We start from the raw sequence: 26,433 nt of genomic DNA on the forward strand, positions 1-26,433 counted from the left end.
CTCAGACTTACTTCGCCTCCAATTGCTCTAATATTTCGTTATAGGTGCGCAGTGTCCGCTAACTCCCAAACGTTATCCAGTTTCTAACACCTTTTCTTGACAGGATTTCAATAAAGAAATCCATCTAAGCCATTTGGATTCAAATCACACCTTCAAATCATCCCTTGTTCTGAATGTAGTATTTACGTCATGTTATAGAAATGCAGCCGATCGAGAACAGCTATGTATACTTTGGCGGCCGTTGCAAATACCGCGGTCAGTTGAACAGCGGCTTCTAGTTATGATTCCAGGAAGTCCTCTTCGGCTCCAATTTCCCGCTGAAAACAAGATGCCTTGAGCGACGGTTCCCTACCTTCCGTTTCACAATTTTTGGGGGGGGGGGGGGAGGAGAGGGGGGGATACGGCTTCACACTGGTTAGGGTTTGTTATATCGAAAACCTCGATTTAACGAATTTGCGGGAAAACAACGAAAATGTTCGTTAAATCGAGGAATGGTTAATGATTTTTTTTTTGGTGGTGTCACGTCGGGTTACCCAGCATTTCGGGATCGGAACGATTACTGTGAATAACATTTGTGCGCTAATATCTATATGAAGCTACAGTACGCTGTACAGGTCTGTACATAGCTACAGTACCTTGCTTTTAAAGCACGTAGGACAAATTTCAGTGGAAGTCATGATCACTGGCAAACAAAGAAACAAGGGTATTAGACAGGAAATTCCTGCCTCTTACATAGTTAACTACAAGAAGCTTTATTGTACCTAATAAGAGAAAAAGAGGATAAATCGGATCTGTAGATGTGTCAGTAGTGTCAGTGTCGGCATTCGTGGGATTTATGATAATCACAAATCTCGTTGTTTTGTCATTGCGTTACTGGCTATCTTAGAATTTTCTATTACACTAACGCAAATGTACGTAGCGGCCATTAAGTAACTGCGTTACTGGCTTTATTATGGCCGGTAATAATATATACCATCCGAAAAACTTAGTGGCTCCAAGAAATTCTCGTATCTGTATACGAGCGAAATTACGAATTTCGCCGTTATCTTATCGCCGTCGGCATTTGTAGGGAGCCGTTAGCTGTGACGTTGTTCTGATGTTAAAAAATTGAAGGATTTTGATTCTTGTTGGTCTGTTTTGCTTTTGTCCTTTGTCACGTGTTGACATTTGTTCAATATATCGGGGTATATTATACGTTTCGACTTCTAGATTGTATTCGTTATACAAGGATTTCATTATATCGAAGTTCTTTCATATACATTTTACTGTAACTTTGGTCGGGCTGAAGACTATCGTTCGTTATATTGAGGAATTCGTGTCATAGAGGTTCGTTACATTAAGGTTCTACTGCGCTTTAAGTTGCATCAGGCCTCGGAGACCAGTGGAATTCTGGTTGCATGGTTCTTCTGGCTCATACTAAATTTAACTGAGTGTAATTTTCAGGGGAGAGGGATATGTCTGATGGTATGAGCACATCCTCTCACTTTTACTTTACTCCCTTTATTTTGAAGTGAAAGTGCAATTAATTTTTACACAAAACAACAAAATTCTCACACAATAAATTATCTTGAAGACACTTTGTTTACATATATTGAAGTAGCTGAATTTTATCTTCCTTACACATAAGTATTTACTGTGCAGGAATACCAGCGTCAGCTTTTGTTTCTTTAGTCTAGGAAATGTAATAGAATAAACCATTGAACGTTTTTTTTGCAATAGGCAAATCAACAGAAAAATAAAATAACATGCTTCGTTGACATCTTTGAAAGGTTTTTCCCAAAGATAAGATTATGATGGAAAAATTAAATCCCTTTGTTATTCAAATCCTAACTAAACATATGGAAGTAAGAGATGATTGTCTCATTTTGTTCACTACAGTTTTGAATATTTAATTCTAAGGATAACGGCCGCCCGGTAGTATCAACGAACTTGGAGGATTAGTTAACAACAAACTGAACTGTTCAATCATGATGAAAAATGAAAAATAACAATATATCTGAGTTTAATTTAGATGATGCTGAATGGAGACGTGCATTATATATCATAGCCGCAGTGATTATTTACTGTGGCTGCAAACTGATGACTGGGTTGGATTTTTTTTTTTTTATGTTCTTTGAAATGTCTAAATGTTCAACTTTCTTATCATTCTTTTCTATGGCATCAAGTAGGTATTTGAGTTATTTAATCCTGGTCTTACAGACTTAATTATTTTAGCCCAAATAAGTAAATTTTAAAAAGCGTTATGGATCTATAAAATACCCAAAGTGAATTTAAAATGAGATAGCCTTTACGTTTATTACTTGCACAGCTTTAAACATCTGTGTGGGCTTTTTTTGTCAACTGATTTGAAAATAGAATTATTTTTGCGTTGGGAAATTTGGCGACGTTGTCTAAGCATGCATCATAATACCTCAATAGAGGGCCGGGAGACAATCGCATGACATTTTTTAGCAGCAAACAGAAGTCCACTTTTATGATATTCGGTGGTTTATTATGTAATATTATTATATTATTATTTATATAGTGAAATGAATAAAGGTAAAAGCGAGGCATTACAAAATAAACGGAAGAAAGTTCAAATTTACCACCAAATTTACCATTTATCGCCTCCCCCCGCCCTCGGAAAGTTCTGATTAAAATTCTCAAGTCTCTGCTGCTTATGGCAGAGCTTCTCTCACTTTCTTTGTGTCTTTGTAGTATGTCCGCGCGTCCTCTCATGACTGAGATGGTCTCGTTTTACATATAACACTGTGGCATTTTGGGAAAGATTCACAATTTACTAATATTTCTAATGAGATAAGGGAAGAACAGCTCAGAGAGCCCTGACACCAGTCAAACTAGGAGCAAAATAACCGGCTGAGACAAAAAATTCCTTCTAAAGTTTCTCATTCACTTTCCTTGCGTTCAGCTTTTGTATGAAATGTCCTGTTTAGCTGATCAAAAAATGAGAAAGTTGGGCGAACAATAATAACTCAATCCTGCGTCAAGTTTTTCGGTACAAGAGGAAGTGCAACAAAATATCTGAGTGTTTCAGTGACATCTTCCACAATCCCTTAAACTATTCACGCAAATTAAGAAAGAAAATTGACGATTCAATGAGCTTTTTCTTGACTCATTTAGCGGGTACCTTTAACTTATTGATCACAGTTAAGTCTTATTAAAATTTCGCGGGTACTTAATTTTGCGATTTTGGGGAGACGATATTTTGCGGGGTTCTATTCTCGCGATTTCAAAAGTCAAATTTAGAAAAGGGGCATTAAATTTCAAGACTCAGACGTTCTCATTTCATTCCAATTTTCAACAAGTCAACTTTTGACAACCGCACGAGATATATCCTTAGGAATTTGTACGAATTGAGAGAGCGATAAATTAAGATGAAGATGAGAGCTGGATTCTCTGCACCATATGCGAAACCCTTGAAAATTACATAAGACCAGTTAATGATTTGTGTATACATATCCTGTATATTTTGTTGTCATTAAATGTTGATCACTTTTTTTGTGATTTGAATTTTCAATTAGGAAATAATTAAATTGCGCGCGTTTAGATTCCGCGCGGGTTTTTATGAGCCGATCTTCAATTATAACAAATGGTGCTCGGGTGCTTATTTTCTTCAATATAGATTTAGATTAGGTAGCCTAATAACAAGTTTCAGCAACTTTACTGGGACAACAGGACTAATAAACAGGGGTTAAAATACAGACGAGCACGTGAATACACAGAGGCACAAAAGAATAATATATAACATTGTTAACATGCTTTTTCATTGTGTTATCTTTGAATTCGCTCTCGTTAAGGTTAAAACGTTTTTCGTTGTCATTAGTGTCATTTATTTCGTTCCTTTTTTTTCCTCATCTACTTTATTTATTTCTTTATTTATTTATTTAATCATTATTTATACACGGTAAAAAATATTCATCAGGTACAAAAAATTCCAATACAATGACTAATGTCCTAAGAACCTAAAAATCCTTATCCTAACATCATATTAACTTACAACAATGTGCCACTTAAAAACCTGATTTCCATGAATGCCGCGTTTAAATTGGTTTAATAAACCAGAATCTCTAATTTTATACAGGGTAATTAAGCTATTCCAAAGGGTTGCGCGGCTATAACTAAAACTATTTTTCATATTGTTAGTTCTTGGAAAGAGGACAACAAGCTTGTTTACCGAATCTGTTTTTGATATAATATTACTGTTTCATTAATATAATTTACAATTAAATTAAAGGCTAGTCTTGCATGAACAGTGCTTAGCTTAAGACACCGAGTCTTGTAATCGATTTTCAGTTTACAAAGTTGAAGGTATAAATGTTTTGATTCACAGATTAGAATGAAATATTGGCGGGTGTTAAAACTTCCTTTCCAAAATAAGAATGAGACATTTGAAATGCTAATTATTAAACAAAGAGGAAATGACTAGAGGGGCCAGAGGCTGACTTCATTTTGTGAAAGATTTTCTCCTCTGAAAAATAACTTACGTTATCATTTTGCCACAACTAGTGCGAACACTGTCTTTGTTTTTATCTTTTTTTTCCCCCTCAGCTTTAAACACGTTGATAAACCTTTCTTCAGAGGCGACGTGAGATAAATATATGTCAAGCCTCCACTTTAGCAACTTACGTACAACCCCACCAGCTTGAGACATCTGTTAGGGTTTTATTGATGTATACGTGAATAAAATATTTGTTGTTTTGGTAAGTGCGACTGCAGCATAAAAACACTCTTGCGGAGAAAAAAACAAACACTATTCAGGTAATCTTGTAGCTCTTTTTGTGTTATAAATTAATTTAATTAGAGTCTTATGCTGCTCTGCCGGAGAAAAATTAAAGGGAAAAAAAACATGAGGATAAGAGAACATAACGCTTTGCGTCGTTATATGAGTAATTAACTCCTTAATAAACTTTTGACGAAGATAAATTTTTATTTTATTTGCCAACGCAACTTTTTCACAAAGAACACTGTATGGAATATTACTAGAATTGGGATAGGTGTGACGCAATGATAAAATAGCAGTCAATGGAAATATGGCGGATATTGCTATAAGTCTCTTGATTAAAAGAAATGTTTGGAAACAGCATTAAAAATTTGAATTGAACAATGTTTATTGCAGGAGTATTAACTAACCTGCACGTAACATTTTAAGTTAAATACAATAGTGAAATGGTAAAAACATTCACTGTGTGAAATAGGCACGTACAGTGGCCGGGGAACGCTTAGTCGTTAAGGAATAAATATTGTGGTTCAATCACGAGACAAAGAAAATGAGGTCGAAGCCGATGATGATACTGAATCGCAATGTTTACAACGTATAGATATGCTGAGGTGCCGAGTAGAGGCTCACAGATAAGATAGATTTGAATTTATTTTTATTCTCATTTGCTTTTCTTTGTAGGAAAAATGTCTAACATGTGGACTTTCACTTTTGTTTTGGGTAAGTCGGTTGCGCTTGTTTAAGACGTGTAGTTTTCACGAGCGAGCATGAGACATCATTGAGTAGTTTTGGTTGTGAGAAAATTTGTGACAAAATTTTAACCCAAAGATTACTCTGACCTACTGAGGGTAAGCTTAGATCAATTTTATCGGCAGAATGGTTAAAAATAAGTAATATTTGAGGCAAGTATTCTGTCAGCAAGTTCACGTAAAAATGTGGGCAGAAGTAAGGGAAATCAGTAACATTACTTATACGCAGAACAGTTGTAGGAAGGTTCAGAGAAATTCATTGGCTCTAAACACAAATCTTTTATTGTATACCTTGATAATTTCTCGTTTTCTTATGGTGTTAGTGCCTTTTAGCAGCTCCTCCATTTTGATAATTACGACTCAGTAAAGATATGTTATTGTGCTAAGTTCGAGGAATCTATACGCTCCATAAATTAGTTATAATTAGTGTTACATATTAGGCCAAGGTTACCATCCGTATTTGTGAAAATAGGTACAATCCGAATGAACGTTTTTTTTTTGGCCACCGAGGGTAATTAAAAGCGTAATTTAAGAATCGTGGTAATATTTCGAGTAAATTATGCAATTTTACCGATGAGGATTACAGTCGTGCAGTTTAAACTATTATGCGAACGGAAGCTATCCAAGCCTAGCCACTTGCCATTCATAATAGTTCTTAACGAGAACATTGTAATTTGCGCAAAGATTATGTGTACAATCCATGCTTACCACATAGACGACCAGGGACATTTGACTCTTGTAGCACAGCGTGACCGATCAGTTGTTAATTACTGAAGTAGGAGTTTGACATGCTCACTGATTTATTAAGAATAAATACTTCTCATTTTACAGGTTTACCAGAAGAGTACAGGGAAAATTTTCCTATAAACTTAATCTCAGAGTCTATCATGGGTTTCATTATCGTTTACGCACACGATAACGGAGGCTTAAAAAAACGAGATGGACAGTCATTAATGAATTACTTGTGCAAATTATGTATAGTTATTCCTCTGTGAAATTATTTTCTTTGTCAGTTGCAATAATCGCAGAAGTATACTCCCGTGATATCCCAGACTTTGGTTCAACCCAGCGTCTTCAAGTGGAAAAAGGGCAATACATGGAAATACGATTGGGGCTATGGATACACCGTGACTCACCTGGAGCACCTTGTGCAGATGAGGAATATCTTGAGATCCGTGATGGGTATAATCAGTCTGGAAATCTTTTGGGTGTATTTTGTGGAAGATACGTTCCTCACTTTACGCTACGTTCCAGTGGACAGAACACGTGGTTAAGGTTTTCATCTAACCATAGATACCGGCTATTTTATCCCAGATATTATGAGGGAAAAGCACCAGGTGCAACAGGTAAGTATTCTTTGGTTAAAATGTCCTGATTTTCCTAATGGTATAATTTATTCTGGATGATATGTCTTCTTATGTTTGTGCTTAGTTCCCACTAACCTAAGAAACGTCGCAAAGACTCAGTTTGTCCTCAACCAATCGTCATCTTTGTGGTGCCCGGCGGAAGGTCGACCAGCTCCTCGCATTGTTTGGAGAAAGAATGGCGCTGTTGTGCAAAACAGCACTAGCGTGCGACTTCAAATCTACGTCACTGAAGAAGAAAGAAGTACAACTTACAGCTGCGAAGTGGACGACCATGGCCAGTTGAAGAGGAAAAACATCAATCTTATCGTCGAGAGTAAGTCTCAAGTTACATCTTTACTTCAAGGGGATCTCAGTTGTTGTGTGTGCTTTTGGTAAACCTTACTCTTTGTCTTGAGTCAGTTTTAGGAATTTTTGGTTTCAGAATAAAACCGTCGATAGTTTTATTCAAGGGTAACCTGAAAAGTCATATCTACGAAGTAAAACACAAAATAACTAAGCTTCTATTTTTCAATTTATTAAAATATTAGTTTTCATGCTTTTGCTTCAATTTTAAAAACATTATTGACTCGATTGACCGCTGCTCAAAAATAAGCGCCACATGTAAGAGCAAGGATATGGAAAAACGCTGCGTCGGAAAGAGCGGCGTCCATTCAAAGCACCATAACAACGAGACAACTAGTTTACAAGAATTGCGTCTGTTTAGTAGCCACTATTTTTTTCTTTCAACAAACAACGTTGATTTTCTTGTCTAAGTCACCATCTTGTCACAAATAGATTACGCCCGCCTTGCTCTAAGCAGATTAATACATTCTGGTGCAATGTTTTTCTTACAAGCATTTGTGAAAGAAGTCTTGAGAAGACGAAGTTGTAGCAGCCGTTGTATTAAACTTAGCAGACACAGAAGGAATAGAAATGGTCTCGAGTTTGGAATTGTACTTGAAGTCAGATATGCAATCTGTTACCATTACGAAAGGGAATGATAGACCAATTAGGAAGAACTCCCTAGTGCGGCTTTGTTACATTTAATATCTGTCAAAGAAATTTATCATACCTTGATCTTTCTTCACGTTGGAAAAAATCAAACCAGGTCTCAAATAATGTATTGCACATAGCTTTCTTATTCCTTGCTTTTCATCGATTTCTGACCATTATTAATTGATATTTATAAACGTTTAAAAAAAGAAAAAAAATTGAATTGTTGAATATAGATTTTTTTTGTTATCGGTTGATCACGTTGAGAAACTAATCCAAATAACATTTAAAATGGCGAACTGAATTCCCTTTCTCACGTGACAAAGCGTGTTGAAAATAATACTGCCTGCAATCGATCCGCATTTAACGATTCTTGCTGTGATGCCATCAAAAACTTTGCTGTTCAAACTATTGATTATCTGAAGCTGGGGAATCGCAAAATCGTTCAGAGTGGATAAATAATCAACTAGCTCAAACGTAGTAACCAGAAAGTGATGCAAACATCTGCTGTCAATTATCATTCAAAAGTGATTAGTTGACGGTAACCATTGCTAAGCTGAAGTCATTTCCCATTACTTCGACCATGTAAGAGGCAATGAATACAACTAAAATCAGTATTTAGAAAAGTGAGAGCCGTTTTTCGGTTAGGATAGCCATCTTAAAGTCGCCCCCCGTATACGTCACATAAGGAAATAGAGGATTAGTCGGTCGGTCTATTTGGATCTATTTGAAATTGAGAACTAATGGGCCGTGTCGCACTAAAGCGTCTTCAAATATTTTACAATTTTTCGCGAACCAAAAATTGGCCCAAATTCTACAATTTCCAATTTTTAACGGCGGTTGCATCAAACTAGTATCCTCAGACCAAAACTCCATTGATTGGCGCACGCGTAAATCTCAAACCCACCTCCCTCTATTAAAGGTTAAAGAGAAAATTCTCCCTCAAATTACTGGGCAAGAATGAATCATTGTTGAATGACTATCTTCGCAGCTTTCCGGTTTTTGTGGAATTTTTCATTTCTTTCTCAGCCAAACAATTTTACGTTTTGTAAATACTTATTACGTTATAAGCGGGCTTCTATGTGGCTAGCATTCTTCCATTTCGATGAGGGAGCATTTTAGTTTTGGATGATTTTGAACAATGCTTAGCTAAACTGATAATATACTTTGTAATGTGCCATCATCGATTTTATTCAGTAGCTTTCATTTGATAATATCTTTGAATACAAAGGAACAATTGAAAACAGATCTGATTAAAATATCAAATTTTAATGGACGCCTGTTTTGTTTGTCAGAGTGCCCTCAACAGTGCCAATGCAAAGTCCTTAAAGGTAACATGAGGAGCTTAGTATCGGCCGATTGTGGAACGAAACAGCTTAAGTTCATTCCAAAGAAAATTCCCCGAGCCACAGGAAAACTGTAAGTAGTTAATACATTATATAATTTTAGGTAACGACATGATTTCGAGTACAATTTGGTGTTAATAAGCACTAACAAATTTTTAAAGACAACAAAATTGAAGGAGTCCCTACGGCGAGTACAATGTGTAGTCTTTGACAGATTTACATGTGTGCTTATTTACACCACACTGCACTCGAAATCACGTCGTTACCTGTTAGTCATGTTAATGATTTACATACGAAAAACTCACCACAGAGCGTCAAGAAGAACGAAATTTTGGCAGCACGCGCGCTATTTAGAATTTATATGAAAAATGCAATCGTTTTTAGCCAATCAGACGCACGTAATTTTTTCATGTATAAAATTAAGCCTCAAATTTGGCTTTTGTTCGAATTTGGAAGTGGCACAATGATTGCCTAAAGTACGAGAAGGTATACTAAAGACAAAATCATTTTATGGTCTTCCGTAATTTTACAAGAAATTTCATAAGAAATAAGAAGAATTACATTCCATAACTGTTGAACCAGATGCGTCGGGAGATTTCCCTTCCTATCTTCATTCGGATTGTCGAAAAGAAAGAAGAGCCAACTGATGTACTTAGCATATGTAAAAATTGTTAGATTTTTATACTTCTGTAACTAATTAGAATGTAAAGAAACCAATGAATGCATTTTCAGTACATTTGGAAATGTTGTATAGGTTAATTTTCAGTCAGATTTACGCAAGAGTTTGAGATATTGACCCAGTCTTACTTTCGATCGACAGGTTTTCTGCTGGTTTTTTTTTTTTTTTTTTTGACGCTCACTCGGTAAAAAACAGATGATGGTTTTACTGCTAGCTTTTGATTATCCTTTTACAATTTGAGTTAAAATTGACTTTATCTTTTGTTGCAGCACGCTCTCAAACAACAAACTGAAGCACTTGCCGAAGGAAGTTTTCAGTAGAAATTCTAATCTGCTAAAACTGTAAGTCATATTGATATGGTCAAATTCTTTTGTATTCCGATGTATTGGAGAATAACTGATGGAAAATAATGTTTCATTCAGCGAGGTGCTTTGGGTGCGTTTCGCAAATCAAAATGCATGAATTTCGCAAATTAGCTAAATTAAATTCTGTAATTTCTGAGTGGTGAGTAAACTTTGATAAGATATCTATGTCGGACCATCAATATCAGAGTATTTATTTCTTTGCTCGGTTTGAGTATTGAATATTTTCTTTCCATGCCGCAGAAGTTCACCATTTTTACTATCCGTTATTTTAAAAACAGTCGTAACTTTAACTGTATGTGCTTCTCATTCATAACCAAGTTTGGGTAACAAGTTTTTTCATGTTAAATTGCAATCAGCGTATAAGGTGGTAGGTTTTTGCTGAGAGTTTGAAAAAAAAAAAAAGCCTTATCGATAATTTAAGGTGGGTCCAAATTTATTCCCCTAATATTTTAAAAAGTTTCCAAGAGCTAAGTCATAATGTGCTTACTGGTGCTGAATAATTAAATCTTGGGTTCACCGCACTCGTTTTTGAGTGAAAGACAAGGGAAGCTAAAACTGGATGACACTGCATTAGACTGTAGTGTTGCTATGGTAAGTTTTTGAGCCAAAAAAACTGTTCAAACCTTTTAAGCAATAATTGCCACGGATATTCCTCAGATGTGGAATTGGTTGAAAAGTTCAAACTAAATTGTTGGGAGGTGTACTGATCTATTAGTTGATAAAAGTTATCTTGTTTAAATGGTCACTGCTCCATTGAGAAGGTGAATGGCATAAGGATAATCTTGATGAATCTACATTTCTGTAGATCAGCCATTATGAAATTGACAAATGTTTTGAAGTTAAAGGAAGAACTCAGCGAGTTAATTTTTGCGTGAAGCTCAAATTAACAAGCACCATACGGACAGTGCAAGTCCATACTTTTTTTTGTAAGCTATGTAATTCTGGTTAACAGTGGAGTAAATAAGGTAATTAGGTAATTTGGTATTATTAACTGATTTGTTAACGTGAATTGGGCACCGTAATTAGTTTCAAAGCCGCGGTTTCAAGCGTTAGCCCTTGGTCAGAGCAAATCGCCAATTTACATTGTTAAATCAGTTAATAGTACCAAATTACCCTGTTATACTCTTCCACCGACGTAGCACCACAGTTTCTTTAGAAACTTACTCCCTTTATAAATAGGTACTTTATTTGTTAATTTGTTCCTAGGGACCTGTCCAAGAACAAGTTGCAGAAGTTGCCAGCGGGGGCCTTTAGTAACAACTCAAGGCTGGAACATCTGTAAGGAGGACGTTTCTTCAGCTTACGAACATTCATTAATGATTTTTTGACCACGTAAAAATGAGAACTACAGTAGATCAGAAATTACAGTGTATGTTTCCTGCCCGGAAGAAATGATATCGTAATCATGTGTCCTGTTGCGGAGAGTTTCCATGACTTGCAAAAAATAACACATCAAGCTGTGAGGGAGCACTACAAATTAAAGACCATCCATATCGAAAGCGCGAAGATCTAAGAAATTCCTCGTGTTTTTTCAAATTTATCGTGTTTTAAATCGACAAAGTTCACGACTGAAAGTCGTTGACAATCATCCCTGTGATTTCTTTTATTTAACTCGACTTTTCCAATATCTGCTTGCACCACCCAAGCACTTTACAGTGATTTTGATGTTTTCGCCGATTGGAAAAGATTTTTTTTTTTAATTGCAAAAGTAAGGGTCGCACTTGGAATGTCCCCCAACGACAGATTTTATCCACCCAGACAACACATCATGGAAAACTCTTTCCAAGTGCAACACAAGCCTATGACACAAAAGTATACAAAGGCGAGAGATTTAACCAGGAATCCACCACTGACATGCAAGTGCATAAAATTACAAAGAGACAGAGACCTTCCAGTACATTAATTTTTGTTCGTGTTGTCCACCAGGTGTAAAGCAGGCTGGTCCTATCACCAGCGAGATTAAATGAATATAACAACAAGTGATTTAAAATGAGTCCTCCATTTCTTTCAATATGCGAGTTTTAATCATCGACAAGCAATTAATCTGATCAAAGTTTTCGCCATCTTTTAAAATTTGTACCACTGCCTAGAAAACCAGATGGTTTCTCTTGAAATGTTGGCAGATTAATTGAACGATGTTATTTTGCACGAGAATCTCTTAAGGGTAGAGTAACAACTTGATCTAATTATCCATTAACGTGAGTCAAATACAAACGTTGTTATTATTTTGAAAAAGTATCGGGTGCTTTCAAGATGTAGTTGGGAAAACACACATGCCGCCGACAGCAGAGTTCACACTTCGTTGAAATGACTCATTTGTTCCAGGATCTTGTCCAACAACCAGTTACAGAATTTAACGCAAGGAGTGTTCGCTGGCATCAAGGTTTCCCTCCGAGGGATGTTGACACTGTAAGTAAGACTCCTATACTGCAAATGAAAAGCAAAACAAAAAATCGGAAATCAATAAATTAAAATTGAATTTGGTTAACTATGGAACCAAACATCCAATAGCTCGAGCCACCGCTTTCTAACCGTCCATAACTGTTTAGTATGATCACACAAAGCCTCTGGTTTCACAAAGTTTGTATTACAGCTAACGGTAACGAAACAGTTTTTCCGCCGTATCGTTACTTTTTAATTAGTAGAAAACATTTAGCCCAAGGGTTGCTTAAAGTAACTGTTGAAATTTTTGTCCAGGGAGTTGAAAGAATACATCTTTGTAAGATGATTTCAAATATTTCGTTAAGTTTATCAATAAGCGAGTTCAATTCAATTTAATAAATGAATAACCAATGAATCTAGTATGATCACGAGCGACGTTAATCCTCATGAGACATTTTAAATCGGTAAAAAGCTTCAGATGTTTGAATGTTGGACCATGCAGGGGCCAGAGGATAGCACATAAAGTTTATTTTAACAATCTGTTTATTACTTCTTCAAATCTTAGATTAGATTTTCATTCCAGCCAAGTAATCTAGATAGTATCAACCTCAGATAATGCCGAATAAACAATGCTATTCGGCCTTAGAATAATGGAATATTAGCAAGGCCGGGTTAAATTTTTCAGTGAGATATATCCGATAACGTTAAAAATAGTTGCACATTATTTAAATCGTACCGAGAGTTTTTTTAACAATATACTTTGTCATGCACCATGCAGATATTCCTTTTAATCTAGATCATAATTCATATAAGTTACTTCGGACTGACTCAACATTATTCTTCAACACAAGGTTGTTTTTGAGGAAGAGCCATCGTGACTTATTTTCGGTCGCTTCGAACACTTGCTTTTTTTGCAAAATACGTGAATCAATCGGCACTTTGTGTCAAGGTTTCTTTCAAACCGATAGAAAGTTTTTGCGAAATGCCGCGTACGAACGATTCTAATCGACAGAGCACGTCTCTAGTGGAGCTTTCTGACGAAATTTTAAAATAGAAAAACTGTCTGAATCAGCTGTTGTGATATCTTAATTTTAAAACGAAGCACGAAACCATCTTTTTACACTGTCAGCCACTGTTAAATCGATAGCTCAACTCTATTTCGTTCATCAGCATGTTTGTCTAGGCAATCACATAATCTCGAATGCAATTTGGAATAAATAAGCACGAGTAAAAATTTTTTTGTGGTCTTTGAAAAAATTAACAAGGTAGTACTTGTTTACTCCAAATTGCTAATCAATTAGCGATTAGTTATTTAATTCAATTATCTGATCACAGTATCCGCTATCTTTAAAATTTGTACCACTGCTCAGAAAACCAGATGGTGTGAAATGTTGGCAGATTAATCGAACAATGTTATTTTGCATTAGGATGTCAAGGGTAGAGTAACTTGATCTTATTATCCACTAATGTGAGGCAAATAAAATGTTAATGCTATTATTTTGAAAAGTATCGGGAGCTTTCAAGATGTAGGAAAACATACATATCGCAGACAGCAGAGTTTACACTGCGTTAAAATGACTTATTTATTCCAGGGACTTGTCCAAAAACCAGTTACAGGATTTACCATCAGGGGTGTTCACTGGCATTAAGGTTTCCCCAGGGGGGACGTTGACGCTGTAAGTAAGACTCCTGTACTGCAAATAAACGTTAAATGAAAAGCAAAATGAAAAATCGTAAATTTATTAATTGAAATTGAATTTGGTTAACTATGGAACCAAACACCCAATAACTGCTTAATAAGATCACATGAAGCCTCTTGTCTCACAAAGTTTGTATTATAGCTGACGGTAACGAAATAATTTATTCGCCGTGTTGTTACTATTTAATCAGTAAAAATGATTGCCCCTGAGGGTTCCTCAAAGTAGGTGTTGGAAGTTGTTTCAAGAGGGGTTGAAAGGATACATCTTTATGAGACATTTCAAATGGGTAAACAGCTTCAGATGTTTGAATGATGAACCATGCAGGGGTGAAAGGATGGCACTTAAAGTTTATTTTAACAATCTGTTTATTACTTGTTCAAATTTTAGATTTCATGTTCATTCCAGCAAAATAATAGAAAAATTATCCCTCATGGTTTTGAATCATTACCTCTACTTGGATGTGCAGATAGTATCAACCTCAGAAAGTGCTAAATAAACAATGCTATTCGGCCCTAGGATAATGGAATGATTAAGCCACTCCTTAAATTTTACTGAGGCCAATGAAGATATATCCGATAATGTTAAATATAGTTGCACATTATTTAAATCGTATCTGGAGTTTTTTTTAATTATAGACTTTGTTATGCACTATGCAGATATTCCTTTTAATCTGGATTATAATTCATATCAATTACTACGGACTGACTCAACATTATTCGTTAACACGAGTTTGTTTTTGAGGAAGAGCCATCGTGACTTATTTTCGGTCGCTTCGAACACTTGCTTTTTTTGCAAAATACGTGAATCAATCAGCACGTTGTATCAAGGTTTCTTTCAAACCGAGAGAAAGTTTTTTGCAAAATGCCGCGTACGAATGATTCCAATCGACAGAACAAGTCTGTGGGGAGCTTTTTATCGAAATTTTGAAAAAAGAAAAACTGTCCGAATCAGCTTTTGTGATATATAGATTTTGAAACTAAGCACGAAACCATCTTTTTACAGTGTTAGCCACTGTTACATCGATAGCTCAACTCTAGTTCGTTCATCAGCATGTTTGTCTAGGTAATCACATGATTTCGAATGCAATTTGGAATAAATAAGCACGAGTAAATTTTTTTGTGGTCTTTGAATAATTAACAAGGTAGCGCTTGTTTATTCCAAATTGCTAGAGAAAAATCATGTGATTACGTGTTAATAATATACATGAAAAAATACGAGATGGCCTATCATAATTAAGCATAAGCAAAGCGCGTGTATCAGATGCAAGAATAATTTATTCAAACCGTGCGTTCGCTCGAAACAAGCGCGTACGATCAAAACCGTGATAATATGCAATGATATCTTCACATCTTTAAGGCGCAAAATAATTCAAAGTCCGGCTAAACAGTTCAAGGAATTGTTCAGGCTGTGTCCGAATCACTTTCGATGAAATGGAATCGTCATTTCCCAGGTTTAACCATGTTTGTTTTTAATTTCGGCGTTGGATCGCTCGAGAAAAGTGTTAAGCTGGGTCGGCTCATAATTTTCGATTTCCTTGGCAATTCTCTTCTCTAAACACCGCTTTTTCCAAATCGACAACCAGAATGCAGAGCCTTTTACAGTGTTTCCGTTGTTTGAGCTGTCTTTCAGCTGCGGTGGCGAAAGAAAACCTACCTAAAACGCCGGCCATCGTTTCGCTCGCAAATTTTCAAATTTTCAAATTTGGTTCTGACATCCAAGGCTCGCATTTGATTAGCTATCTGTGAGTTTCTTTGATTACTGGCCAATCAGAATGTCTGATTTGTCACTTTCTTTGCACTGAATTAACCCTCTTCTGCACTGAATTAACTCTCTTCTGCACTAAATTACCTGAAAACTGCATTTATCTTAACCAATCAGAATTGAGTAATTTTTCCATGTATGTTATTAGAAGGGAAACTTTTGAGTATATCCCCATCTCTTATGTTGGCTGTGTTCGAGAGAGAGGGATTATGTCGTTGATGTAGTGTTTCCAATCAGCGCCTTTATCTAAGATCTGAATTTTTAGCCATGAAGATAGTTGCAAAAACTCCTACCATTTTTGGTTTCAACGGTCACGTTGCATGTATTCGGTGTTCCGACGCGTGCGTCGAATTTGTCCGCTCATTAATATTGTATTGTATTGAAACAGAATTCACATTACTTTTGATAACAAAAGAAATGTCTATGCTTTTCCTTTCACAAAGTTCTGTAGAAGTTGCAATTTATAACAAATTATAGGTGCCCTTTTTTGTTTATAATAAAATGATTTATGAACATCGCCAATGAAAGTCAGAAAGAACCCTTCAGCCCAAAGGGCTTCGAAAGCACCATTCCTAATGGAAATTATTTGGTCCATTTTGCGTAGTGCTTTTTTCCAAGACGAGAAATGCAGTGATTGTTTGTGCACTGCGAGCAGGCCTTTTTTTTAGAACAAAGAGGAATAGAGTTGTTGTTTGCGCACTTCACGCGTTGTTTTTAGAACAAGGGCCACTTTTGTGAAAAAATCTCCCTAATGACATTCGTGGATAGACAGCACAGCCTTACGACTCGTTTCGTTTCCATGGTTTCCGTAAAAATATTCATACGACTCGTACGAATGGACACACCACCATCAGGGCTCAGTGGTATGAGATGAAAAAAGGTTTGTCTCCCTAGTGAGGGGTACGACGACTCGTATCGATCCGTAGTATTGGAGGAGAGAGCTGGGCGGATAACTTCGCTCTCAATGCGAATCAGGCTATGGGTGTAGGAACGGGGAGCGCGAATATCTTCATTTACGTTGTACTACAGGAGTATTTAGAATCACGCGAACGCTTGTGAGGCATGCAAAGAATGCAACCGGGGCGTTTCATTCAAAGAACAAGAAGCCTTTTGCAAATGGCTATAAATCTGCTAAAACCAGCTGTGATCAGCAAACACGTTGTTCAAATCAGCTTAGAGCTGATTCGTGAGACTACTTAGTTATTGTTGCGTTGCGACATTGTGATTGACCTCTGTACCAGTCATGCGTGCTTTCACTGTCTTCCCAAAACTGTTGTTACGTTGTGATAAATAAATCAGGTAGAAGGCCATTTTTTCAGGTAAAAGGTTAAACTTTTACCTTGCCGTTTTTCGTGTTTAATTCGCCCGTGAAATCGCCCGTCCGGTAATAGATGGGACGTGCATATATCTTTTCATGCGCAACGAGTAAAAATACTAAAAATACTACACACCAAAATGTCTAATAAGTTATTTATTACCTAACTTTTTTCTGCCAAGTGTTTCTGCTCATTTTTCATAAGGCGGGAAAAGTAAAGCGGATAGTTCAAAAACAGCTCACTTTTTTTTTACAGTACATAATAACCAACTGTATTATATCGCAGGATATTTGTAATTAACTTGTGCTCTATTCGCGCCATATTTGTACTGCACTTTGCGCAGTTTGATATAATTTTGACATGAAGGATTTTGTTCTATAGCTTGAAATGTTTGAATGAAGGACCGTTCGGAGGTCAAAGGATAGCACGCACAGTTGATTTAATATTCTTTTTTGTACTTCCCTAAGTTTAAGATGTCATTTCAACTCCACCCAACTAATTGAAGGTCGTCCGTCTCGTGATTTTGAAATTGTTACTTTTAGTTAGATTAGCAGATGTTACCACCTTCAGAAAATACCAAATAAACAATATTATTCAGTCTCAGGATAAGTTTACAAAGGTAAACAGCCTCAGTGCGGTTAAAGCCAAGTAAAATTTTAGTCAATGAAGATATATTCCATGATATAAAAATAGCCCCAACCAGTCAAATCATATCAAGAAATAATCAAACACTTTTATTCATTATGCGGAACGTTATCCTATGGTTCGCAGCTTACATTTTGTTGTTGTTATTATTGATTATAGGGACTTGTCTCACAACCAATTAAAGGATCTATCTCCAGAAGTTTTTGGCGGAATTTACTGGTCCTTTTTTTCAACTTTGACGCTGTAAGTAAAGACTGTTGAACTTTGATTGTATAATTGTTTACAGGGACCAAAAGTAGATCAAAGTCTGTAACTTGCCCAGGTAAGTGTCGGGATGAAATGGGAGGAAGAAAGGGTGCATAGATGCTGAGCTGACTCCTTCCAAACCCATGAGGTGTTGCATACAGAAATGACAGCGAGGGGGCCGTACATGCTTGGTGAAAACCATCAAGCGACGTAGATCTAAGTCTGCGAAATTAGAAACCATCATTTCTTTCTGTCATGAGAAAAAAAAAAAAAAAACTAGCATCTCTTTCATCGTGCATACGATAAAGGTGAGGACACCGTGAAAATTTACCTGTCACTGAGCGTGATCCGCCAGGTAAATGAGATTGTTGAAAGAAATAATGTCATCTGAGAAAAACGTTTTATAAACGTGGGCGTTAGTCATCAAACGGAATCAAGCACATGCATAATCACGTGTTATTTGAATAACTAAAGCTCGACCCTTTAATTGGTCAGCTCCGTGTTATATATCGTTTGATTTCCAAATTTTTAACTGTTCATTAGTCTCTTTTGGTTCATTTTGATCCGTCTGTCATAATACAGGGTCTTTTGATTTAAATTAACAGCGGCTTAGACCATTTCACTCAGATTTTGAAAGTTCACACCAGCTTGGTATCGTACTCTTGATTCTAAAGTTACCTTTAGCAAAATTGATACTTTTTTTTATCATAATTTAACTCTCTCATGGCTATTGCGGCTCATCATGTGACCCCAACTTTTGTTCCTCAATGATTTCCATAACATACACCAGGCAGTATAGCTTGTGGAAAGTGCGGCGTCACTGACAGAAATAATGTGACTTCGTGAACGCCTTTGGTCGAGCGTCATGACTGGATGCTCAAGATAAATAGCCACTTAGACAGTAAGATTGTCGCGCTCGGTGGCGGAATGGAGACGAAACTGATCATGCAAGCGCTTAACCTAAGAGTCTTACTTCGAGGGGGTGAGGGGGCAGGGCGAAGGAATTACCTCTGAGCTGACTGACTAACGACAAAGGGAAAATATCAGTCAATTATTTCTTGACACCAATAATGAGCAGCAATTGGACTTGGAACGAGTCAGGAGAGACTTAACAGGAGTTTAATTTGCCTGCATATTTCCTGGAAGAATGTAAATCTAGAATCAATCCAATCAGACGCTATTAAAGCCCCAACATCTTTAGGGATTTCCGCACATGAAGGCGGGCATGAGAAAGGATTTGGTTAAGGTGATGGCTCTAATAGTTTTTTGCAGAGTAAGCCGTAACTGGGCCAGTAAACGAGCGGTCGAACTGCAAGTGAAGGAACTACTTATATTTTTGTCTGATTAGCATCCCTCTCCTAGCTCCGTCAAATTAATTTTCTCGTAAAATCTCTAGCTACGCATGCTAAGCCGGAACTTGAAAGTCCTTGTAAAGAAAAGAAGTGATCTTAAGCTTAATAATTATTCGACCCTAATAGTTGGACGGCCTTAACAATTATTCACCAAAGTGGAGGTGAGTAGTTGTTGCTAATTCATATCTGAACTAGCCAATCAACGTGCGCGAAAAGCACTATTCCCTTAGTACGTATATACTAACTTTAGTTAATGGTGTAGGAAGTTATTCCATTAACTTATTTTTGAGTTCTCATTGGACTCCGTTCATGACTGAGTGAGCGGTGTGGAAGGCTCTGTCAATTATTTGTGGTCGTCAGGGTAATTCACTTCGACTTGAGGCGACCCACCCAGCCATTATTTGTACTTAGACCATTGGAAACTCTGGTCCCTACATAAGGAGGTCATTTGTTCAGCTGACTCTCATGACTGAATGCCTAGGAATATACGAAAAGAGTCAAGGACTATTGTTTGTAAGGAGCTCTTTTTCTCCCACAATCTGATAGTAATGTAATTTAGATTAACTGCGATGGTAGTGGAATTAAACTTCTTTTGTTATTATTATTATTATTATTATTATTATTATTATTGGATTGGACCGCATTTTCTTCAGCGAGTGGCCATTTTGTTTTGACATCATGAATTAAAATTGACATGATAGCGAGGTCTTGCGTGGAAAGACTGGTCTTCCGGTCATTGCAGTTAGGCTGAACTAAATTTCCACGCCGAAATGTGAAAAGAATAGAGGGTAAAATATTCCAAACTTAACTTGCCTTGAGAAAAGCTGAAGCATTGAAACAGCATCATGGGGTCGGAATTGACCAAGAAAATTAATCTCGGAACGCGTCACGTCTTCAAATCAAGTCTCACCAGAGAATACCGAAAAGTAAACATCCCATGCAGCAAACGATATGCTGTTCGTTAAAAATTTTTCCAGCGCGTAGAAAATATTTGAAGGATAATAAAAACAAGAATTACTTTATAGTAGGTAAAATAGGACACATGAAGAGTGGCTTTCCAATCCGCAAATCCAAAGATTACTCGAGGTCCAGGACTGTTTATGACGACCAGTAAAAATAGTGAGATCTGAAACACCTTGAAAACGTTTGACAGTAAGCGATGTGTTGTTTTCATTGAAGGGTTTAGTTCCCGCCGTTTGACCGTCGATGTAAACTACATGGCGACTTCTTACTGCTAGGCCAAGGAATACGCCGAGTGTTTCGTTTCATGCGATCAAGGAGCTTTGGTGAATAGTTGGGACTTTTATTTCTGTGGAATGAATCCCATTGAAAGGTTAAAAGTGTATTGGAAACTCGTTTGGTTACTATTTCACTGCTGGCAAAAACCTCTGATGTCAAACATTGGAGCATTTCTGAGATGCCATAAAATGTCCCAGAAAAATGACGACAATTTGCCTCATATAACCTGTACGAGTGTCCGTGGCCACATGATGTGGCATTTGTGACGATCTGAATACTCGGTTCCGGGCTAACATGTAGTTCAAATTACCTGAGTACTACCGCAGTTTTCTTTTAAGAGTTTGGAGATTTTTCTCTTTGTCCTATTTCTCTGATCAAATTAACAACGGGACAGTTTTTGTACCAACATCTAATGCTGTTTGCTGTTTGTGAGTTACTTTGTTGCGCTAAGGAAATTGAAATTAAACATTGGAGTTTGGATTTAGTTTTACAACGATCAGCCTCATGCCTTTGGAATCATCCGTTTTGTCGAAAATTTCCATAATGAACTCGTTGGTTATTTCTGCAGGCCTAATGGCAGAAAAACAGAATTTTTTCCTCCTAGACGACAAAATTCTTCACGATGCCGACTGCGCGGATATGTCGCGCTATGATAATACCGAACTCGCAAGGACCAATCAGAATCAGTTTTGTACGTTGGGTATATTTATCTATAGATTAACATAACAACCCACGTACCAGAGAGTAAACACAAATCAACAGACCAATATGTCTGAAAAGTTTCAGTTTATTTGAAAATTTGTAGAAAACAAAAGCAATATCGATAGGCTTGTAATCACAATATCGAAAGTGGCGAAAATAACATTTCTAACGGACGAGGAGGTGGCTTGTGAAATTGAAGATGACCCCAAGGAAAGTGTCAAATTACTTATTTGCACAGCTATGTAGAACAGTCGTGCGTTAGGGGGGAGGGGAAAGGTGTATAGATAAAAGCCGGTTGATCCACATTCTGCTCGATGACATCAAAATCTCCGTTAATCTGAAAATTCAGAGACGTCTTGAATTATTTGTAAATGTAATATTTGCGTCAAATAATTTTATCTTGACCAATTGCAAAACGAGTCCGTCTTGATTTTCAATAAGGAATCCCTTCAGTCAAACCTAAGTAACCGACTTTATTCAACGCTTTTCCTTGAATAATCGCCCGGGCGCTAATTTCGAATTTCGGCTGAAAGGAGGGGCGCTTAATTGGAGGGAGGGCGCTTAAGCTGTAATTGAAGGTTAAAGAGTTATAGGTAAAGTTGCAATAGAAACAGGTTCTCTTCATATCTGAGAAAAAGAAGGAGGAAGGGGGCAATGGCTTACTCGAGGGGCGCTTGAAACGTAGCAAAACGAGACTTTCTTTGGCAAGGAGTTATATGGAGTTATAGGTTTTATCTAATAGCGTAGTTCTAATATTTGATGTGATGATTTCTTATTGACAGGGACTTATCCCATAATCAGTTGCAGGACTTACCCTCAGAAATTTTCAGAGAGCTTTCGAGGCTCGTCAGACTGTAAGTACCAACCAACATAAATCTTTATTTACAACTGCAATATCCACAATCGAAAAAGTCTCGTTCAGAATTCAACCACCTCAACAACTATCGGTGGAAAAAAAGTTTGTGGCTAGCTAGCAATAAAACTCCTTCAAACCTGTCCAACCTAATCAAGCAATTTAATAATCAAGTTAAATTTAAAAAAATTATAGATAAAGTGGCAAAGAAACAGATTTTCTTTGTATTTAAGAAAGTGTGAAGGAGGAATTGGGGTAGGCGGCTTATTACGGGGGGAGGGGCGCTTAAAATGAAATAAAACAAGACTTTCTCCCGCTAGGAGTTATGTGGAGTTTTAAACTTCATCTAAAAGCGCACATCTAACTATCTGTTCTGATTCTTTCTTGTTGACAGGGACTTATCCCATAATCAGTTACAGGACTTACCCCCAAAAGTTTTCAGCCACCTTTTTTATCTCGATAGAGTGTAAGTACTGACCAACATAATCTTTATTCATCACTGAAACATCCACACGAGTGAGTCGAGGGCCCGAAACAGTTTAACGCAGAATTCCACTACTAGCAGATGAAAAAAGTACAATCGGTTGCGAAAGAAAAAAGGCGAGCAACAAAACACCATCTAATTCCCCCCCCCCCCTCCCTCCCTCCTCAAAAACCCCACCACCAGCCATGCTAAGACTAGAAACTGGCCTCAAAATCAAACTCAACCTTGTATCGAGGGTGGGTAGGGAAGGCAAAGACCAGGCATCCAGGTAAATACAAGTTAAAACAGACTTTTTGTCACCTTATCTTAGAATTTCAGCAATTTTTTAGCCCCAGGAGCAGTTGTTATCAGAGCCCAGTAACGACACGAAAATTTTGTGATGGGAAATTCATTTGAATTCGGGTGCATTTATCGTTAAGTGAATCGGCAATTCGTTCAGTTTACTAAACATAATAGTTAATTTCTGTAATATAAATAATACGGACCCACCCAGGCTGGTGAATAACATTGTTTTCAAAGAGTTAAACGAATTCTTCAAAAAAAGACCCCGAATGATTTAGGACTGTATTTACGGCAAGATTCTCCCGGCCATAAACTGAAAAAAATTTTGCCGAGTAGATAGTATAGAAAAAAGAGGTGATGCAAATTAAAGAGATAGGCTTCACCCAAACAGTTTTATTTGCGTAAAGATAAAGGTAATTTAAAGGGCTTCCAAGCAATCTTTGCAACATGATTATCATGACGATGTTTTCATAAAAACAATCAGTGAACTTAAGGAGAGTATTATACACTTCCATTGGCGATTAATCCACGTAGATTTATCGCTGTTTAGTTTTAGGTGACAAAGAGAGTCAGTGTCACCATTTTTAAATGTATGTTTTGAAGTTGTGAGAGTCTGCTTGTTTGTTTGCTGCAACGGCGTGTGCAAATCTTGTCGTTCTCACACCGAAAAACTAAAGTCAAATGAGACACTATTCAGACACAAGAGATTTAATGCTGCATTTATTCATGCCATATAATTCCCTCAGTTTTTTTGTTGTGCAACTGACAATAAAAAGTCCAAATCTCAACTGACTTGCCTAAAGTATATTTATAGTAGATCGTAGAACTCAAAACATCGCTTGGGGTCTAAAAACGACTAAATTGTTTTGGGGATTTCAGATAGTAAATTTAATTTAATATAAATGTGAACAAGTACCTCACGTTTTTACTTTCAAAGTTGCTTCTGGTGAAGGATTTTTAACTTACAAACAGTTTTTAGACCGCGTTTCAACCCGTTTAATAACTCGTAATTTGCTACCACAAATTTCATTTCGATACCAGTTTTTAAAGGAATCCAAAGGGATTTAAAAGGGAAAGAGAGAGAGTTAGATTGATGTGTTCATTTGCTACGATGAGTGGGTATTTGCTACGTAAGCTAATACTTGCTACGGTAACAAATTCGGAGGGTGGGTATTTGCTCCTATGAGTGGGTATTTGCTACAATAGCAAATACGGAGTGGGTATTTGTTACGCAAAGGTACATATTTTCCACTGCAGCAAATACGCACAGGGAGTATTTCTTACGGTTGCAATTACGTTACTACCCAGATATGTATTTCATCGCGATTTTCTATGGATTTCGTGCAAAATGTACTCTCATGCAACAATAAATCTCAATTAAGCTTTTTCAACACATCAATTAGACTAGTTTTCGGAGTCCCAGCCTGTTACCGATCGACAGGGTGGTAATGGTATCGATTTTAGATTCTGTTTAAAAATCGGAAACCGAATAATTTCATATATGTCGTAAGAAACTTGAAGATATAAAGATAAGTGAGTTTCAGGAGGCTGTCTATTATCCTGGAACAGTTGAAGACCCAGCACGATACAGGATACTGGTAAATGATCATAAAACGGCTGGAGTGTATGGTGCAGCAGTCGTCTGGCTCTACGATGACTTGTACAAGCTAATAGAGATGTACCTAAGAACTGTAAGAAGTCAAAATACTACCTTGGATCCAAAGGTCGAGCAGGTATTCGTGTCTAGTAATGGCATACCCTTAACGTCGCCGCAAGTGTCTACTTCTGTTTACAGAACTTGCCAGCGAGAAGGTATAGCGACAAAAGGAAGGATGTGCGCAACAATAGTCAGGAAATCCCTCGCTACTGAAATGCACACATGCATGCCCGACGAGCAGGAACATTTAGCTGCCCTGGCACAACACATGACACGAACGCAAGCAGACTACTACCGCGTCCATGAAATAGTATCTGAGACTGATTTGAGACTCACGCGAAAGAAGAGAAGCTTACCTCATGTACAAAGGAGGAAGAGGAAAAACTTCAACAACTATTCCAAGAAGACATTGCAACTGGGGCTATATGAGGGTGAACTAAATGAAAAAGTGTCGACAACAAACTTGCTGAAAGTGCATTCATTCAAAGCAATCGTCTTAAAGCTCTGGCGAATAAGCGCGGAACAAAGAAAGGACATCTCACTTCCCAGTGAGAAGATGACAAGCACAGAGAAGGTTAGTAGCTCTCTTTCCTTGAATAGGCTCGAGGGTGATGTATTTGGTCCAGTCAACGCCTTCTCCCTACAATCTGATTCCTCACGATTTTGGAGGAAGATTACCGACGAGCAAACTAGTTATGTACTTAGCTTAACGAAAGACCTGGTGGAAAATGACTCTGTGAAGAAGGAAATCGTTTGGGAATGAGTGCGAAATGATTCAAGATCACAGGAACTTGGGCTTATCACTGGTAAAGAGGACGAAGAAGAATTAATGAAATGCAAACAAACAAACTCTTATTCCGCTCAAATGAGAAAGACGGTTACAACACAGAGAGAAAAAAAATATGTATGCTAATTTTAAAAAATAAAAGTTTGAATAACAAAAGGAAAAGAAACACCTGGACCAATCATAAGTCAAATGAATAATTCCTGTGAAATATATCAAATTCAAATGACAACGGTCAAATCATAATATACATAATAACAACACTCCCACTTTTGACGTTGCTTATTTGACAGTCTTCATGCCCAGCTTAGTAACAAGTTTCTCAAAGCGATGCTTAGGCAAAGGTTTCGTAAGGATGACAGCAATCATCTCGTGTGTACCAATATATTTCAAAGCGATCGCTCCGTCTTGTACTCTTTTGCGAACGAAGTGGTAACGTATATCGATGTGCTTGGTCCTGGCATGGCCCACGGGACTCTTAGCTATCGAAATAGCCCCTTGGTTGTCTTCATATATTTCAGTTGGTCCCTCTGGAGGTTCTCCCATGTCTGCCAACAACCTTCGAAGTCAGACTGCTTCCTGAGTGGCCGTACTGGGTGCTACATACTCTGCTTCTGTTGTCGACAATGCGACGGTAGCCTACTTTTAGCTTAGCCAAATTACTGCCCCACCAGCCAGTGAGAACACGTTTCCTGAAGTGGAAAACCGGTTATCCATATCACCCGCCCAATTTGCATCTGAGTAACCAATGAAATTTCTATCAGCATTTGTATCTCAATCCGAGATATGCAGTTGCTTTCAGATATCTGAGGATTCGCTTTGTTGCTGTTAAATG

General features: G+C 37.2%; 1 protein-coding gene across 1 annotated transcript in view; it reads left to right on the forward strand.

Moving 5' to 3' along the window:
* The first annotated feature begins 5,403 nt into the window (after positions 1–5,403).
* Positions 5,404–26,433, forward strand: part of LOC149050711 (uncharacterized) — a 42,265-nt gene continuing 21,235 nt past the window's right edge. The window contains exons 1-11 of the mRNA XM_089193098.1: positions 5,404–5,437; positions 6,480–6,812; positions 6,898–7,146; positions 9,101–9,224; positions 10,100–10,171; positions 11,402–11,473; positions 12,521–12,604; positions 14,170–14,253; positions 18,159–18,242; positions 22,321–22,392; positions 22,786–22,857. Coding sequence (XP_089049224.1) covers positions 5,404–5,437; positions 6,480–6,812; positions 6,898–7,146; positions 9,101–9,224; positions 10,100–10,171; positions 11,402–11,473; positions 12,521–12,604; positions 14,170–14,253; positions 18,159–18,242; positions 22,321–22,392; positions 22,786–22,857 — 1,280 coding nt within the window. The remainder of the gene's footprint in view (positions 5,438–6,479; positions 6,813–6,897; positions 7,147–9,100; positions 9,225–10,099; positions 10,172–11,401; positions 11,474–12,520; positions 12,605–14,169; positions 14,254–18,158; positions 18,243–22,320; positions 22,393–22,785; positions 22,858–26,433) is intronic.

Source organism: Pocillopora damicornis, chromosome 2 (assembly GCF_964200805.1).
Source record: "Pocillopora damicornis chromosome 2, jaPocDami1.2, whole genome shotgun sequence".
NCBI classification, from domain to species: Eukaryota; Metazoa; Cnidaria; class Anthozoa; order Scleractinia; family Pocilloporidae; genus Pocillopora; species Pocillopora damicornis.